The sequence below is a fragment of the Embiotoca jacksoni genome, unplaced genomic scaffold (genome assembly GCF_022577435.1).
Source record: "Embiotoca jacksoni isolate LCO1_2020_lvr unplaced genomic scaffold, fEmbJac1.0.p SCAF_22, whole genome shotgun sequence".
Lineage (NCBI taxonomy): Eukaryota > Metazoa > Chordata > Actinopteri > Embiotocidae > Embiotoca > Embiotoca jacksoni.
Genome location: NW_027185363.1, coordinates 6,631,934 through 6,648,305, shown reverse-complemented (window position 1 = coordinate 6,648,305; position 16,372 = coordinate 6,631,934). Strand labels below are relative to the sequence as shown.

At 37.9% G+C, this 16,372-nt stretch overlaps 2 protein-coding genes across 2 annotated transcripts; both read left to right on the top strand.

Moving 5' to 3' along the window:
* Positions 1-17: 17 nt before the first annotated feature.
* Positions 18-7,565, top strand: abcb8 (ATP-binding cassette, sub-family B (MDR/TAP), member 8). The gene is made up of 16 exons (XM_069157557.1): positions 18-203; positions 1,562-1,883; positions 1,976-2,131; positions 2,821-2,915; positions 3,044-3,149; positions 3,276-3,437; positions 3,928-4,013; positions 4,127-4,224; positions 4,330-4,435; positions 4,554-4,587; positions 4,695-4,831; positions 4,951-5,045; positions 5,131-5,264; positions 5,388-5,535; positions 5,619-5,869; positions 6,077-7,565. The coding sequence occupies exons 1-16, from the start codon at positions 100-102 to the stop codon at positions 6,158-6,160; spliced, it is 2,118 nt and encodes a 705-aa protein (XP_069013658.1). The 5' UTR covers positions 18-99; the 3' UTR covers positions 6,161-7,565.
* Positions 7,566-7,995: 430 nt separating this feature from the next.
* On the top strand, positions 7,996-14,807 carry cdk5 (cyclin dependent kinase 5). The gene is made up of 12 exons (XM_069157556.1): positions 7,996-8,182; positions 8,534-8,622; positions 8,760-8,827; positions 8,957-9,017; positions 9,102-9,158; positions 9,341-9,436; positions 9,733-9,807; positions 11,064-11,160; positions 11,716-11,787; positions 11,965-12,023; positions 12,117-12,197; positions 12,424-14,807. Exons 1-12 carry the CDS (start codon positions 8,146-8,148, stop codon positions 12,508-12,510), a joined length of 879 nt encoding a protein of 292 aa, XP_069013657.1. The 5' UTR covers positions 7,996-8,145; the 3' UTR covers positions 12,511-14,807.
* The last annotated feature ends 1,565 nt before the right edge of the window (positions 14,808-16,372 follow it).

Sequence of the window (16,372 nt, the reverse complement as noted above, 5' to 3'; positions counted from 1 at the left end):
GTCAGAGTCAGTATGGCAGCCTGCATGGTGCCTTTGGATTACCGGAGAGTTTAACGAATACTTTAAACCTTCTTGTTATCACTGAAATAAGAATAAAACATGTTCCACTTGCTCTGTTGTAGAGCAAGTATCGCGGCGCCATTGCGGCCGGTGTCGTTATACTCGCGATGCAATAATACAGCAGACAAATGGAAGCTCTCACGGTAGGTTAAAGTCACCGGTAGCTCGTTGAGCTAATAACGCTCGACCTTTTATCTGTTGTAAAAGCCACATGTTGGGTTACCAACCCTGGCAGACTTGGCTAACTTTGATTTTCTACACAGTGCACATGTCTTTTGAGTTTATAATCCATGCTAGAGCAGAAACGTAAATTTGATTGATCAGTCAATAGACAGAAAATGAATCGACAACAATTGACATACTAAGGTTGATTTGTCTCTTCTATACAAAATCAACTATCACACGATTTTTGACCAAATACCTCTATTGACATTGCAGCAATACAGTTGGGATTGCTTTAACACAAAATTTACGCAATGAGATTTTTTTTTTTTGATAAGTAATCATCTGTGATGTAGATATAATGACTAAATAAATAAAGTCAAATAATAAAACAGCTATAAGAGTCTGCAAATACATCACTTGACTGTGTTGCAGTCTTTTAAACCAGGAAAAGACATCACTTATGCCACATCATGATATTACAATATCCTCAGATGATATCCAGTGTCATATCAAGATGTCTCTGTTTATAGTATTGTTATGATTCCCAGCCACATGAAAAAAAAAAAAAGTTTAAAAAGACCTAATTAAGGCCAATGGTGAAAAGCTGAAAAAATACATTCAAATTTTTTTTAATGTTGATAATCAAGCCGATTCATTGCTCAAATTGTTCAAAAAGCTGCATGCAGAAGCTCCCTACATGTCAGGATTTCCTTTGTTTCACTGTAAATTGAATAACTGAATAGCAATCTGGTTTATACTAAAGTGTACTCACATCCCCGTGTACAGTGAAATAATTATTGATTGCCAGAATATTTTCCTGGTCACATGAGACATAAGCAATAAATTGCAGGTTTGATATAATGGCAGACCTTTGTAGATGTATCTGTATTATTTATGTGTCAGCCAATAACCAACCATAAATTGGCAAACTATGTTACTAATTTAGTAAGTTTTCCATTCTAAAATGTCTCTATCTATCTTGATCACAAATTTTAAAATACTGAATACCAATACTGAAATTGGTTGTTATGTTGTTATACTATTGACTGAAATATTGTTACCAATAGTAGTGACAGCCTCTAAAATCCTTCCTCGTGAGCTAGAGATAGAGAGTCAGTTAATTAATATTGATTAACTGATAAGAAGGTAGGCAGGTTAATCAATAACAATTTTCTATCTGTTGTCCTAATTCAGATCAACTTTAACTGTACGCCTAAAAATGTTATGGTTATACCTTTCGATTTCTTAGAGGCATTGCTTTTAAGATGTTAACTTTACAAATCCTAGTTTAGTTTACTGAATCTCTAATTGTACAAATATTGTGGTTTATTTCCAGGTTCTACACATGTCCAGCGTCCAGCTCCTCACAGCAGCCCAGCAATGCTGTCAGTCGCATTGTAAACCTGACTCGGCGAGCTGCCCGCCACTCCACCACCCGCTCATCCAAACCCCCAGGGGTGGCTTTGAAGTTCATCCTGGGACCAGCAGTGCTTACTGTCTCAGCACGACTGTTCTGCCATGTAGCTCACTGCGATTCAGATGTAAATAACAACACCCCAGTGGAAGTTGGTGGCAAAAACCCTGTGCCTGAGTTCAAATGGCATATCCTGTGGGAGTTTGTCAAACCTCAGATGTTTGCTCTTATCTGTGCTGTTGTGGTGAGCCCAAATAAGTTATTGAAAGGGAAAGCAAAATACAATACTATGAGGGCATTTATGCTAATCGGTTAAATTGATGATTTGTCTTTCAGCTTGCTTTTGGTGCAGCTATCTTGAACATTCAAATCCCCTTGGTCCTTGGGGATCTGGTGAATGTTGTGGCTCGCTACCTGATAGAACATACTGGGAATTATGTCCGTGAGATAAGAGGACCTGCCATGAAACTACTTGGACTGTATGCTATCCAAGTAAGTGCACAAGAAATCTGTCCATGTCTGAGGCAGTTGCACAACCCACAGTGTTTCACAAAGAATCAACTACAACCAGCCAGTGATGAGCTGCATAAGCACACACCAGGTCAAACGGACATCCAGTCTACTTCTGGTTTAATTACAATTGCCTGGTTGTTTGGTTTATGTCCACTATTTTGTATCCTGTGCTAAAATACTCCATATTTATAAGTGTTAAATTGAGGAGAACAATTATACATTTATAAATGTATTAATTAACTGTTTAAAATTAAATTATTATTAACTGCTAAAAAAAATGCAGGGTAAGACAAAATTCCTGTACAAAACAAAACGACCAAAAAACAACCAATTCTTTTAAGCTTGTATTATATAACATAACCTCATCATTCAACTTTATACACCATCAATTTTTAAGGGTTTAGTAAGTGATTTGTCTATTGGTCTACATCACATTGTAGCGTTCTTATAAATAATGCATTTTCTTTTTGTTTATTCCACTTACGTACCACCTTATGAGATCTCACTGGATAAAAAAGTTTGTAATGCCTGTTTCTCTCACACATCTGCACGCTCTGTTTCGCTCACTGCCACTCAGACGAAACATGCATACAAACTTCCGAATGTCACAGTTGTTGCATGCAAAATTACGTATTGCTTGCATGTATTGATTCACCTCCTTTGTGCAGGGCTTGCTAACGAGTGGCTACCTCATCCTGCTTTCAAGGGTGGGGGAGAGAGTGGCGGCAGACATGAGGAAGACCCTCTTTGCATCCTTACTGAGGTACAAATTCTTCAGTGTTGACTCAGGAAAATTCATGTATATTTTAAATAAAGCAATTACAGTGTTTCTGTTATGTACCAAGCCTGCCGTCCAGTAAACTGCTTTATGTTGCTATTCTTTTTCCTCAGGCAAGATGTGGCTTTCTTTGATGCCAATAAAACTGGGCAGCTTGTAAATCGTTTGACTGCTGACATTCAGGAGTTCAAGTCATCCTTTAAGTTGGTTATTTCTCAGGTACTTTCACAGACACAGTCAAATTCTGGTGTCAACGTGTTGTTTGTGTTGCTAAAGTGTACATGCTGCTTTTAGCCCTCTAATTCTGATTTTTTTTTTTTTTATTATTATTTTTTTTATTTCCAGGGTCTGCGGAGTATCACACAGACAGTCGGATGTTTTGTCTCTCTCTATGTCATCTCCCCAAAACTGACAGGTTTGACTGTAGTTGTCCTCCCATGTCTTGTGGCAGCGGGAGCTCTCATTGGCTCATTCCTTCGCAAACTGTCCCGTCAGGCTCAAGAACAGGTGACCCCATATGTAGCATTAACGCAGCATAATTTTGCTCAGAACATCTGTTGGAACTGCTTGGTGTATTGGATGTATTACAACATCAGTGCAGTTTTAATGTTCCATATAAAGTCATCACAAAGCTTTCAAAATGATACAAAGCAAAGTGAGCAGAAGAAAAGAGCTTCTTTTCTGAATGTTGCAGACACACTGCACCTTCTCCTCCTCTTCTCTTAACACGGCACAGATCTGCTCGCATTGCTGCCCACAAATGTCAAGATGCTAAGTTTCTTAACAACATGTTGACTCCTACTTTGACTCATAATTTTGTGGACTGATTCACAAACAGCAGGATGTACTGCATATGTTTATGCTAATTATATTGTGATATATGCCACTGTCACTCCAAATAAGCAATGAGAAACAGTAAAATGATTATTTTTATATTTACAAAATGAGTTTAATGTGCTGTCTGACTGTGTCTTTACTTAACGTTTTCACATTCAAGGTGGCTAAAGCAACAGGAGTGGCAGATGAGGCACTTGGTAATGTGAGGACAGTGAAAGCTTTTGCTATGGAGGAACGGGAGCTCCAGTAAGTTAGAGTCTTTTTTACATTTTGATTTACTTGTAGCCTAAGTACTTTCAGAGCTGCAGTAGATTTATGTCAGAGATCATTTGTTTTAATTTCCATTGTCTATCTCTCAGATTATACGCATATGAAGTTGACAAATCTTGTGAAATGAATGAACATCTTGGTACTGGAATAGCTGTTTTCCAGGGCCTGTCTAACATCGCCCTGAACTGTGAGTGTGTTTTATATTGTTAACTGATGGACACAATGTGAAGCAGATTGGTTCTGTAACTCAGAACTTCTGCTAATGTTTTTGTGTTGTGTGCTGTTTATACAGGCATTGTACTTGGGACTATTTTTGCTGGAGGAACTTTAATTTCAAGCAATGAAATGTCTCCAGGAGACCTCATGTCCTTCTTGGTTGCATCCCAGACTGTTCAAAGGTAAAATTACAGTCATTATTCTCGCAGTGATTTCTCTGTATTACCCATTTACAGTCAAATGTATCGGTTTAAAGTAATTGATTTCACAGTATAATTAACGTTTTCTCTTTATGCTCAGGTCTTTGGCGAGTGTCTCTATCCTATTTGGACAGGTGAGTAAAATTGACATTATATATGTTATGTAACCGAATCAAGTCTGTGAAAATGTAGATATGTGTAATATTATTTCGTTAGAGATCAAATCTAACATTTGCTACAGGTGGTGAGGGGACTCAGCTCTGGGGCTCGGGTTTTTGAATACCTTGCCTTGCAGCCTACGATCCTCCTCTCTGGAGGAGGACGCATCCCGTACCACTCTCTGACCGGAAGAGTGGACTTCATGAACATTTCATTCAGGTTAGTGCGTCATCTTATTTCAAACGTAAAGTTGATTTTTATACAGTTTTAGACCTTAACTAAACACAAATATCAGAGATTATTATGTGTTGATTTTTTTGTTTTAAATATTTTTATAGTTATCCAACGAGACCTGGCCATCAGGTCTTAAAGAGGTTCAGCTTGACGCTGCCACCTGCTAAAACTGTTGCCATTGTTGGAGAATCTGGAGGAGGTGATCTCTGAGATAATGTTCCTAGTTTCAGTTGTTTGACATGTCAACAGTGTGATGGTGAGCTCATACATTTTGAACCCTGCAGGAAAGTCCACAGTGGCGTCCCTGTTGGAGCGTTTCTACGATCCGACCAGTGGCGTGATCATGTTGGACGGGCTCGACATTCGTACACTCGACCTGTCCTGGCTCAGGGGGCAAGTCATCGGATTCATCAATCAGGTAAAGACTGCCCGTTATTGATTCATTCACTTTTTAAAATATAAATTAGTTTGATAAATCTAGTTATTATCAACATTAGTTTCCACTTAAGTTTTCACTGTATTTTTACATCACTCTCTGTAGGAGCCAGTTTTGTTTGGATCTTCTGTCATGGAAAACATCCGCTTTGGGAAGCCCGGGGCTACAGACACTGAGGTCATCAATGCAGCAAAGCAAGCAAATGCTCACGGCTTCATTACAGGTTTCCCAGACGGCTATAGCACCGTGGTCGGTATGTACTCTCGTTATAAGCTTTCACCGGTGATAAGAAATGGTGTGCCGTGTAAATTTTAAGCTCTAGATCTCTAAACCCAGGTGAGCGAGGTGTGACGCTATCAGGAGGGCAGAAACAGCGCATTGCCATTGCCCGTGCCTTGATCAAGAACCCCGGCATCCTGGTACTGGACGAAGCCACCAGCGCTCTGGATGCAGAGTCAGAGCGAGTGGTGCAGGAGGCTCTGGAAAGGGCCACAAGGGGTCGCACTGTGCTCATCATCGCCCACCGACTGAGCACTATTCAGGGAGCCGACCTAATCTGTGTCATGAGCAATGGCCGCATTGTGGAGGTGAGGAAGCAGAGTATTCAAAGAAATGGAGACACTCTTATCCCCTGTTAAATGTGTCAGCTAATTTTTTGCATAGAAGCACCAAAAAAAACAACATCAGTCCATCTTCAGTAATCCATATGGATATATTGGTTGCTTCTATCTTATTGTATGGACTGTGCAATCTAATTTTTAACCATATCTAACAGCTTCTCCTCTTCTTTAAAGGCTGGGACACACTTGGAACTGCTGAGCAAAGGAGGACTTTATTCTGATCTGATCCGCAGGCAAAGAGCTGAGGGGAAGAAATAACCACCGCCAAACTTGTTTACAGTCGATCTACAATAAATAATAGAGTTAATTTTATAATGCAAAGGGAAGGCTGGCGCGAGCAGATGAATTATGTAAAATTTATCATAAATGATCTCAGCTCTCTGTCTAGTTTTATGGCAAAGTTACAGATTTATATTTTGTGAATGTGAATGTAGAGGTGGACCAACTGGATCAGTCTGTGATGATTAAGAAATTACACTACTGAACAGTCTTTAATTTAAACAGGAATTTCTTAATACTATTCATGTTTTTCTGTATAGAATGATAAATTACAATATGAAAAAAATGTCAGTTTGTTTTGATGAGAGTGCTGTATTTTTCATTTTTATGGATTATAATACTTTTTTTTTTTTTAAGTTTTACCAATGTAAATATGACTTTACTAAATATACATCAAATCTTTTGAGTCACTATTGTGACTCAGCTGGTGGAAACTACAAAACTTTACAGCCACTATTCAACCCTACAGAGAGTGTGAGATGCCCAACATTTTGAGTGCAGTATCAATTTAATGTTCCTATTCAATGTGGCTTTTATCTTCCCCTTGTGTGCTTCTACACTTTGTGTACTGATACAAAGTCTTGCACATTTCTGAATGTTACCGATCAATAGTCATTAACTGTGTTTATGTTTTATGTTTGTGGATTATTTGCTGAATGGAATGAGAATGCTTCACACCATTAAAGAGATATGGGAATATCTATATATCCCATGTGGGAAATATAGATAACAAATTAACATGTAGTCTGACAGCTTCCGAGAATCCATTTACAGTTTGAGATTAGAATAGAAATGGATCATTTTAATGGACGGAAACACATTTAAAAGTCTACTCAGATATCACATAGTCTACAGTAACACATCTCTAAAGCTGTGACCTTTAAGTACAGACTATAATGGGAACTGTTCTTTTATAGAGCTACTACTGCTGGGAATTTGCTCCCCATCTACATCAGTCAGATCAAAGCAAGAATTTCTTTCAAAAAGTCACTAAAACAAAATTTGATGAATCTCGCATAAAGGTTACTATGATTATTGCTGTCTTTGAACTTTTGATAGTGGCTGTATAAATTCAACTCAATTACCTTTTTTTTTTCAAACGAAAATCAACATGCAACATGGCCCAAATACATTTTACAAACACAAAAAACAACCACATTAAAATATCGATGGCAAGGAAAATTTAGAGCAGAAAAGTGCAAATAAAAAAAATGTACAACTAAGTTATGTACCATGTAAATGCAATGAATATGACAATAGGCAACCATCATAAATTAGCAATTTTAAATACCAATAACAGTAAAATGTTAATCCTAAAGGTGATGTTGGAATAACAAGTCGTAGTGGCAAATGCCAATGAAGCACTTGGGCGAGCATAGGAGGGGATAGTTTAAACTACTTTCAGTCCTCAGTTATTGTAAGCTTTGACAAAAAGATGTTTTCCAAATAATGAATAAAAAAAAAAAAAAAAATACCCATGAGGTCAAATGGACATGAATGCAGCAGTAATATTAACCCCAAAACAACAGTAAAAAAAAAAAAAAAAAAAAACCCAAAAGGGGACATTTCTATGCAGTACGAGTACTTTTTTTTAAATTTTCGATACTTTAAGTACATTTTGCTGATAATACTCACATGCTTCCATTAACACAAACATTAAGAGGAGTACTGTTACAGTGTGCAACGAGGACTCTTTATTTAAGACCAGAATACTTGTTTCATCCCTGGAAATGGTACGTAAACGAGATGTTGCCGCATCCAGCAGCAGCTGCAGTTCCTCTTTCGGCCTCTAGATGGCCGACAAAACAAGCTCGGTCGCAGACCGTGTAGGGGAGCAGCTACTGCAGCTCGATTTAAGGGAGCACCAGCTGTCTGCACATTTTTTTTTTTGCCCCAGTCTGGGTTTTTTTTGACAGTCATTGGTGTGGGTGTAGCTTGTTCGGAGCTGGCTTCACTGGCCAAATATGCAGAAATATGAAAAGCTTGAAAAAATCGGAGAGGGTAAGTTGCATGTGTTTTTTTTTTTTTTAAGTTGACGTGAGCTAGCCTAGCATGCTAACCTAGCGTTTATATTGATGCGAGGGCTTAGCTAGCCCTCAACCCCGACGATGCGCTTCGTGCATTTGTTAACTCGTTTCTTTCTCTGCCGAGCAAATGCAAAGCAGCTTGTACGGCTTTTTACTCACACGAGTTCTTGACAACAACAACAACAACAACAAAAATCTGTCGCGAACTTCTGCCTGCCGGTTTGTGCGGTATAACCCCCCCCCTCCTCCCCCCTAGCTAACGTTAGCATAGCCTTGCTGTGCCATTCATCGGCAACGTTGACCGAACCACTATCTTACTCCGCAGGGACGTACGGGACCGTTTTCAAGGCTAAAAACAGAGAAACGCACGAAATCGTGGCTCTCAAAAGGGTCCGGTTGGACGATGACGACGAGGTTTGTTGTGTGCACGCTGCCGACGAGCTCCAAAGTATTTGCTAGCGTTTTGCTATAGCAGGCTAGTGCTGAACGAGCCTGCATTTCATTTTTTTTTGTTTTGTTGTTGTTGTTGTTGTTGTTTTTAATTCTTTCAGGGGGTGCCGAGCTCTGCACTGAGGGAAATCTGCCTTCTGAAGGAACTCAAGCATAAAAACATTGTCAGGTCAGTCTACTTAGCCCGAGCTACATTGAACTTGTGAATGACAGGCGGTGTTTCGCTGTTTAAGTCAGATGAGTAAAATAGCAAATCGGTGTGCATTTAATGCTGATGAGGCTTCTCTGTCTCCTCCAGACTACACGATGTTTTGCACAGTGACAAGAAGTTAACCTTGGTTTTTGAATACTGTGATCAGGTGAGTTAGTCACCCCGAATCTACGGTGTGTTTTATTGTGTACTTTCTAAAAAAACCTAATGCTGTTTCTTTCCATCACTGCAGGATTTGAAGAAGTATTTCGACAGCTGCAATGGGGATTTAGATCCTGAAACTGTGAAGGTGAGATGATGAACACCCTGGATGATCCATTAAAGAGAGCATGCCCAGATCCATAGTGTGTATACATATTTTGCTCTTATTGTCATCAGTAGGTCAGTTAAATATTTTGAAACTGGAATTAACTGCTTAAATATCGTTTCGTCTCTATTTTTTTTGTTTGTTTGTTTTGTTTCCCTCTGCAGTCGTTCATGTACCAGCTGCTGAAAGGCCTCGCTTTCTGTCACAGTAGAAACGTTCTTCATCGAGATCTGAAGCCGCAGAATCTCCTCATCAACAGAGTGAGTGTAGACTTTAACCTGACGGTTGGTAAATATTCGCTGCTGTGTGAGCAAATCATTTAGCTCCGTTAGTGTACCTTTTTCCACAGCGGTGAAACCAAGTGTAACGCTAAGTGACGTTTAGGTCTGTGTGGCTCGCTTTGTGGCTTTTAATACAAACCAACAACAACAACAACAACAAAAAGAGAGCTCATTAGTACCATATTGTGTGAAATGTGTAGCTGAGTCTGTTGCACTGCAGGGCAAATTAGTGTTTGTTCAAATTATGTAGAAAAATAATTTCTTTCTCTCTGCAGAATGGGGAGCTGAAGCTGGCTGACTTTGGGTTGGCTCGAGCGTTTGGCATTCCTGTGAGGTGTTACTCAGCAGAGGTAGGTTGTACATGATTAACACAGCACCTACAAATAAACTGTCTCCAGCGAAACATGCTTGACCAGTGAACTAGCATCATTTTCAGCACCTTCTATATCTAAATAGAAACCAACTGAGGGACTGATTTCTGAGCCTTTTGACTGCAAAATAGGGATTTTAAACCCGTTGCTAATTGATCGTGTAAAATGTCTCTTTACATCCTGAAGTTAATCGATTAAACTGATGATGGGACAGAGAAGAGCACACAGCTGCATGTGATGTTTGATTTTTCTTTTGCTGATATTATCAGAGGAATGACAGGCACAAAGGTTTTAGTGGCTTTGGTCGGCTGACCTTAAGGGCCCGCTGGCCAGTCTCATGGGTGTGTGGGAAGTTGACCCAGGGTGACACTGCTGATCTGAAAATGTAGGAAAGAGATAACCAGAGGGGAACTGAGTCTGAAGCACTGAGAGTTTCAAGTAAGGTCATTTCAAAAGGTTGTTTGACATTCAGAGGATGTATCGCCCTGAGACTCTAAGAGTGTCAGAATCAGTTTTAGCAAAAACAAAAGAATGATACTCCAGTTTTTCACATGACATAAATATACTGTTAAAACAGCGACTGCTTTATGGAATTTTTTTTATTTTATCATTGTTCGGCTAATCCATGCAAAATTCAACCGAGTCAGATGACTACAAATTTAGGAGAAAAAAAAAGTGCATATACAAAAGTTCTGTGCTCAATTTTACTTTTTAAAACTATTCATCCAAATTAATGTAGGAATCTCTCACAACCCTCGAGTGGGTGATGTTTGAAACAAAGCACTCTAGGATGTGTTGCAAAAGTACTGTACAGTCTTTTTGCATATACCACATTACTTACAAGTAAAAATCACTTGTGAGCGGGTGGTCATATAATTAACATCTGTACCGAGTTGAACTTTTGTACTTTTCAACCTGAAACTCAACTTGCAGCTGCTCTCAGCCTGCCCACACATTCTCTATGGGAAACGGAACTTTTCTATAATTGCACTTCAGTTGACGCCTTTTCAAAGACGTGGAGAAAAGTGTGTGAAATACCTGACTAAGGAGTTGTTTGTAAAAACACCAGAGGCAGACATATGTTCACTATTTATTATTTGTGATGCTGCTGCCAAATCCAAGCATTTGTGAAATTACCGCAAGTACAAAATGAGAACTGCCATGACACTGAATGCCTGAACGGTTGTGTTAATACTAGTTGCGTAATTGTTCTAATTCTTCTGGTTTGGTTGTAGGTGGTGACGTTGTGGTACCGGCCTCCAGACGTGCTGTTTGGTGCTAAACTTTATTCTACCTCTATTGACATGTGGTCTGCTGGATGCATATTCGCAGGTGCGTTTCTGATTGTTGACACAAATAAGGATATAAATTGGTCTATTCTTGTCTTTATAACTATGTTCTATCATCTGGTGTGAATACGATGCAGTTAGAATTCCTACTAAAAATGTATAATTTATTTATTATTATTTAAGTATAGGACACTTGAAATTATTACTGTGTTGAAACAGGGTTCAGTCTCTTGCAAGCTACGCGTATAAAATCCTGAATGGTCTGGTACCAGACTGTTTACAGGTGTTTGAGAGTGTTAGAGCACAGCTCAGGGACAGCAAGGCAAAATTCAAAGATACTTTTGGAACTAAATCCCTTCACTGTGTGGGGGTGAAATTTTTTTGTAAAATCTATCTTAAATTAAATGTGAGAAATAGGGGAATTCAATATTTTAATAATATCACAGTTTTTATAACTGGGTGGCAAAGAACCAGGTATACTAGTTTTAGTTTTGTGTTACTATGTGTTCATGTCTAATGTTGAATTGAATCTCTTGAGTTGTTTTTGGTTGAATATGTGAATAATCACTCACATTATATGTTAAATGTCCTGTTACAGAGCTGGCTAATGCTGGAAGGCCCTTATTCCCCGGAAACGATGTGGACGACCAATTGAAAAGAATCTTCAGATATCCTTTTTGGCTTCGTCAAACGTCTATCTGCAACTTCGAAGTTGTAGATACGAGATGAGCCCGCTACTTAAAAATGTGTTATGTAGGACTAAGCCCATAGAGGTTTGCTCAGGCAGAACTAACAATTTATGTGCAGTAAGTCTTAAAGTTTTTCTTTCTTTAACCACTTGGTACATTGTTGGGTACACCAACTGAAGAACAGTGGCAGACGATGACAAAACTCCCCGATTACAAGGTACATCTTTCTTTTGTAAATCACACAGGGGATGAAGCTTACATTGTGTTTGAACTGCAGTCTCTAACTGAATGCTTCTCTTTCTTCCTCCAGCCATATCCCATGTATCCAGCCACCACCTCACTGGTGAATGTGGTCCCCAAACTAAGTAGCACAGGACGAGATCTACTCCAGGTACTTTGATTTTCAGCTTTAAATAGATTTCTTTTTTTTTTAAGCTGGTCTGGTGGGATTTGCGCCGCTGTAATTAAAACCAAAATGTTTCTTTTTATTGTTGTTTGTGCTTATATCTTATTAACGACGGCAAAATGATGCAAATCAGTTGTTGCTGACAGTTTTGCTTGCAAGAAATCTGCTGCTGCTGTTCACTTATTGAAATGTTTCCTTTGATCTCGCACAGAACCTGTTGAAATGTAATCCTGTCCAGAGGATCTCTGCAGAGGAAGCCTTGCAGCACCCTTACTTTGCTGATTTCTGCCCACCCTAAATGTAAAATTGCCTCTCTACTGAACCTTAGCCGCCAGAATCAATCATCCTTCACTTTGCTGGGTCATTAAGACCAATCCCAACAAGACAAATCCCTCACCAGTTTTCTCACACTCCCCTGTCTCATTCTGTCGTGCCTCTCTGTGGAACAAAGTCCTAGTGGCTCTGCAAGGTTTTAGGTTCTTTTAAGTCAAAAGCCTGTTTAATTCGGTACACACTCGCCTCCCAGTTAATTAGCGCGAATGTGAGAGGGTGTTCCATTGAATAAATTTATACCTGTGGAAATGTTTTGGTTTTTTTTTAACAAGAAGCCCTTCTGCTCCAAAACTAATGAAATTAACATGAGCTATTTTATTTCTGACGAAACAGGAATCCACCCTGAGAATCTGTGGTAATCTCATTGGGTGAATACATTCAAAGCGCTTGTTCAAAATGCATCACAGGAACAGAGACCAACATTATGGGTTCTGTTCTTGTAATGCGCTTTAAAAAAGCAGTTTTGCTAACTTGCATCCTTTAATACAAATATTTTTGTTGCAGACTAACGCAGGAGTTTTAATGGCAGTCCAAATATTTATATTTGAAGGTTTAGAAAATGTGACATTGTAACAACCAGTCAACACAAAGCATTAACACTTCGTTAATCATTTAAATTTAGTCATTAAAGATTTGTAATGATGGCACTATTTCTGAAGGATCTCGTATATAGTGTATATGTGGCATCTCTGTACTGCAGTCTGTTACTTATACTACCTGTGAAGAGTTAACATTTTCCAATATATTGGTTATCCACAGATTCCTGTGGCAGCTAAAGCTACAAAGTTGGTATTAAATTAGGGTTGCATTAATTGATCTGCCAGTTTTAGAATCACTAGAGATTTATTTGAAAATGATGAAGGCTTGAGGCAACATTTCCCCTCCTTTTATATCTTTTTTTTGTTTTTTTTTGTTATACACACGAGAGGTTTCCTAGATATACTGATGCCATTTGGTCCAAATCACAGGGAAAGAGGAATTTCCTTTAAATAACTGATTTGATTAAATATCAAATATAATTATATTTCTGCCTGTACACAAGGGATGTTGCTCTTTAGGTTTTGTTAGCTGATGAGCAGAATGGTTTAACCATTACGTTTACCAACTCAATGATGTACCTGTTTTTCTGACGATTGGGGCCAAATGACAAACTTCATTTATGTCCTGGAAGCAGTATTGAAAACAATGAGGCAACTCCATACTGTTTTTACAGCTTGGACTACACATGTTTACCATTTCTGATGTTTCACATACCAACTGTTTGTCCCACTACCTATTATATGATTGTATAATAGCATGGGAGGCAAATTTATCATTTTCCTTTTCTCAGGCTTTTATTTCCCATTTTGTATTTGTCTTTTGTGCACTTTGTAACTGATGGTTTTATTTTAAATTGTTCAGTTATCAATATTATTAAATATGTTGAACACTGACAGCCAGGATTATAGCCGGTTATCAATAAATGGGCCAATATATATTATACATGTTAACAACTAGTGGACCATTAGTGACACATTACTATATTTTGACATTTTTAACATTATTATACTAATGTCTCTTAGCTTTTCTGAAATGCTTTTGTAATAGTCGAGTTAGAGATGAAAAAAAAGTCCAGATAATCCACTGATAATCTGTATTTTCATATAATGATTGTTTTGCACCATTAGCTGTTTCCATTTTGGTTACTTATTATATTACCATTGTTAACAGCTTGCAGTGTTATTTTACTCCAGATTGTTACAGTGCTACTTATTCCATAAAAAGCCAACATAATGAGCTTTGTTCAAAGTAGCTGTCTTCATGGGGAAAGGATTTATTTTCATTTTGTTGATGTAAGACAAGATAACGGATGCCTGTATTTATTAATGATGGAATGTCTGCTTTTGTTTTTGTTTTGCATTTTTTTAAACCTATCACAACCTCATTTGGTACAGAAGCTCTACTTTTGAATGATTTAAGTATCCTTTGATTTATTGCATTTAGCAGGCTCTTTTTAGGATTTAAAATGTTTGAAGGTTGTATGTGTGTGGATTAAGTTATAATGAAAAAAAAAAAAATCACAAAAGCTCGTAGTATTTTATTATCCTGTTATAATAACAGGACATTTTACTTTATACGGCTTAAATTTTTAATTTAAATGAGTGGATTTTGCACTTTTTGAATAGTATATTTGCTTTTGCTGGTAGAATTTGGGACAAATGTTGTGATGGTGTATATTTCAGCCAATAAGACTCTGCATTCAGTAAAGTCAACATAAATGCATGTTTGATTTTCTTTACAAATAGTTTATCACCTGTTTATTCACTCTTGATCTTTAAAGTACATTGCGAACACATTGCTCAACATTTGTACTTTTTTATATAGCAATTGATAAAACGGTCCCACAACAGGGCCAGTGTCGGCTGAGGAGACAGAGACATAATTCAAATTTTAGTATCTGCTATTCCATTATAATCAAAAGCAAAATATAATTAAATACATGCACTACATTACTGTACAGTTTTAATGTACTATTATTATTAACATTTTACACTACTTAAAATTTATATTCCGATACATGTCAGCCATGTATCATTGTGGCTTAACAACCATGATGACTGCAATTCAATCCCCAAAACTTCTGCAAATAAAATAAATTTTTATCGTCCTACTAAATATAATTTAAATTCCCATGTGAAGGAAAATGGAATCATACACAATGTTTCAGCGCTGTCAGCAGAAGTTCAACGTTTTCTTTCTTGCAGTCTTCTTTACTGCCTTTTTTTTTTTTTTTTTTTTTTTTAACATTGTTCATTTTTGTTGCACATTATGAGCCTGGTTCCGCCGACCTATTGATCACAGCTTTAACTGCAGCTGTGATTTTAGTCTGGAAACCTTGTTCATGCTAAGGTTTGCTTGGCAACTCTGAAAGAAGGACTAATCAGCAACCCATAGGGGTGGCAAAGTGTGATGACGTTGAAGTCAAGCATTTGTTTTGAAATGTAGTTCTAACAGTGGCGATGGTAGTATAGCTAATTGAAACAACACAAACAGTTGTAGCAATGCTAGCAAATATAGAGGAACTGAAGCCGCAGCCAGAACAAAACTATTTGTATCTTTAAATCTCTGTTTTCAAATTGGTGAGTTTCCATGGACAAAATAAATCGTGGTGGTCAATGCTCCACCAGACTATTGTTCATAGCTTCAGTTTTCTAAAGTGTGATTACAGTCTGGAAATCCAGCTTGCATTAAACGTTCCCTAAGCCACTCTGAAGGGCAGAGCAATAAGTCATCAATGTCAATGGTTAAGTGTGATGACTGAAGTCAAGCGTGTTTTTTTTTTCTTAAGTGTAGCTGCAGGGTTGCTAGTCTCAGCACGTACCGATTGATTAAAACTGCTCCTATATTTTTTTTAATTAAATCATTTTAAAATTAAGGTGTAAGCCCAGTAAGATGTAACGACTGGAACGATTCCCTGTGAAGCGTTCAGACCCATATATTCATGCAGTAAACATGTCTCACAGTTGATCAGTGGAATGGCACAACATAAGAATGTGTAAAAAATTACTTGCATGTTTTTTCACAGAAACAATGCTCAACAGTACTACTAGTGGCCAAAAACTCCTTTAAAGACACCTTTAAGTAAAGCAGCTTAACACTTACGAACAAACAGCTCCTAAATTAACCTAATGATGAGCCTTTTTATGTCAACTATTTTTTCCCAGGTCAGGAATGAAGTTTAAATCTCCAGTTGTGACCAATGGCTTCATCACCATCTTTAAATTTAAATTGGCTTCAGTGTAACGTTTGTCAGGTTAGATTTAACGGGGGTGTCACCACTTTGTTTA

Bases quoted from the DNA above. Each gene is read 5' to 3' on its own strand.
- cdk5 (XM_069157556.1), top strand. From the start codon at position 8,146: ATGCAGAAATATGAAAAGCTTGAAAAAATCGGAGAGG. The intron at 11,788-11,964 runs ATCCTTTTTGGC...CACTTGGTACAT, and splicing joins ATTGAAAAGAATCTTCAGAT to TGTTGGGTACACCAACTGAA. The intron at 12,198-12,423 runs GTACTTTGATTT...GATCTCGCACAG, and splicing joins CAGGACGAGATCTACTCCAG to AACCTGTTGAAATGTAATCC.
- abcb8 (XM_069157557.1), top strand. From the start codon at position 100: ATGTTCCACTTGCTCTGTTGTAGAGCAAGTATCGCGGCGCCATTGCGG. The intron at 3,438-3,927 runs GTGACCCCATAT...TTCACATTCAAG, and splicing joins CCCGTCAGGCTCAAGAACAG to GTGGCTAAAGCAACAGGAGT. The intron at 4,832-4,950 runs GTTAGTGCGTCA...ATATTTTTATAG, and splicing joins TTCATGAACATTTCATTCAG to TTATCCAACGAGACCTGGCC.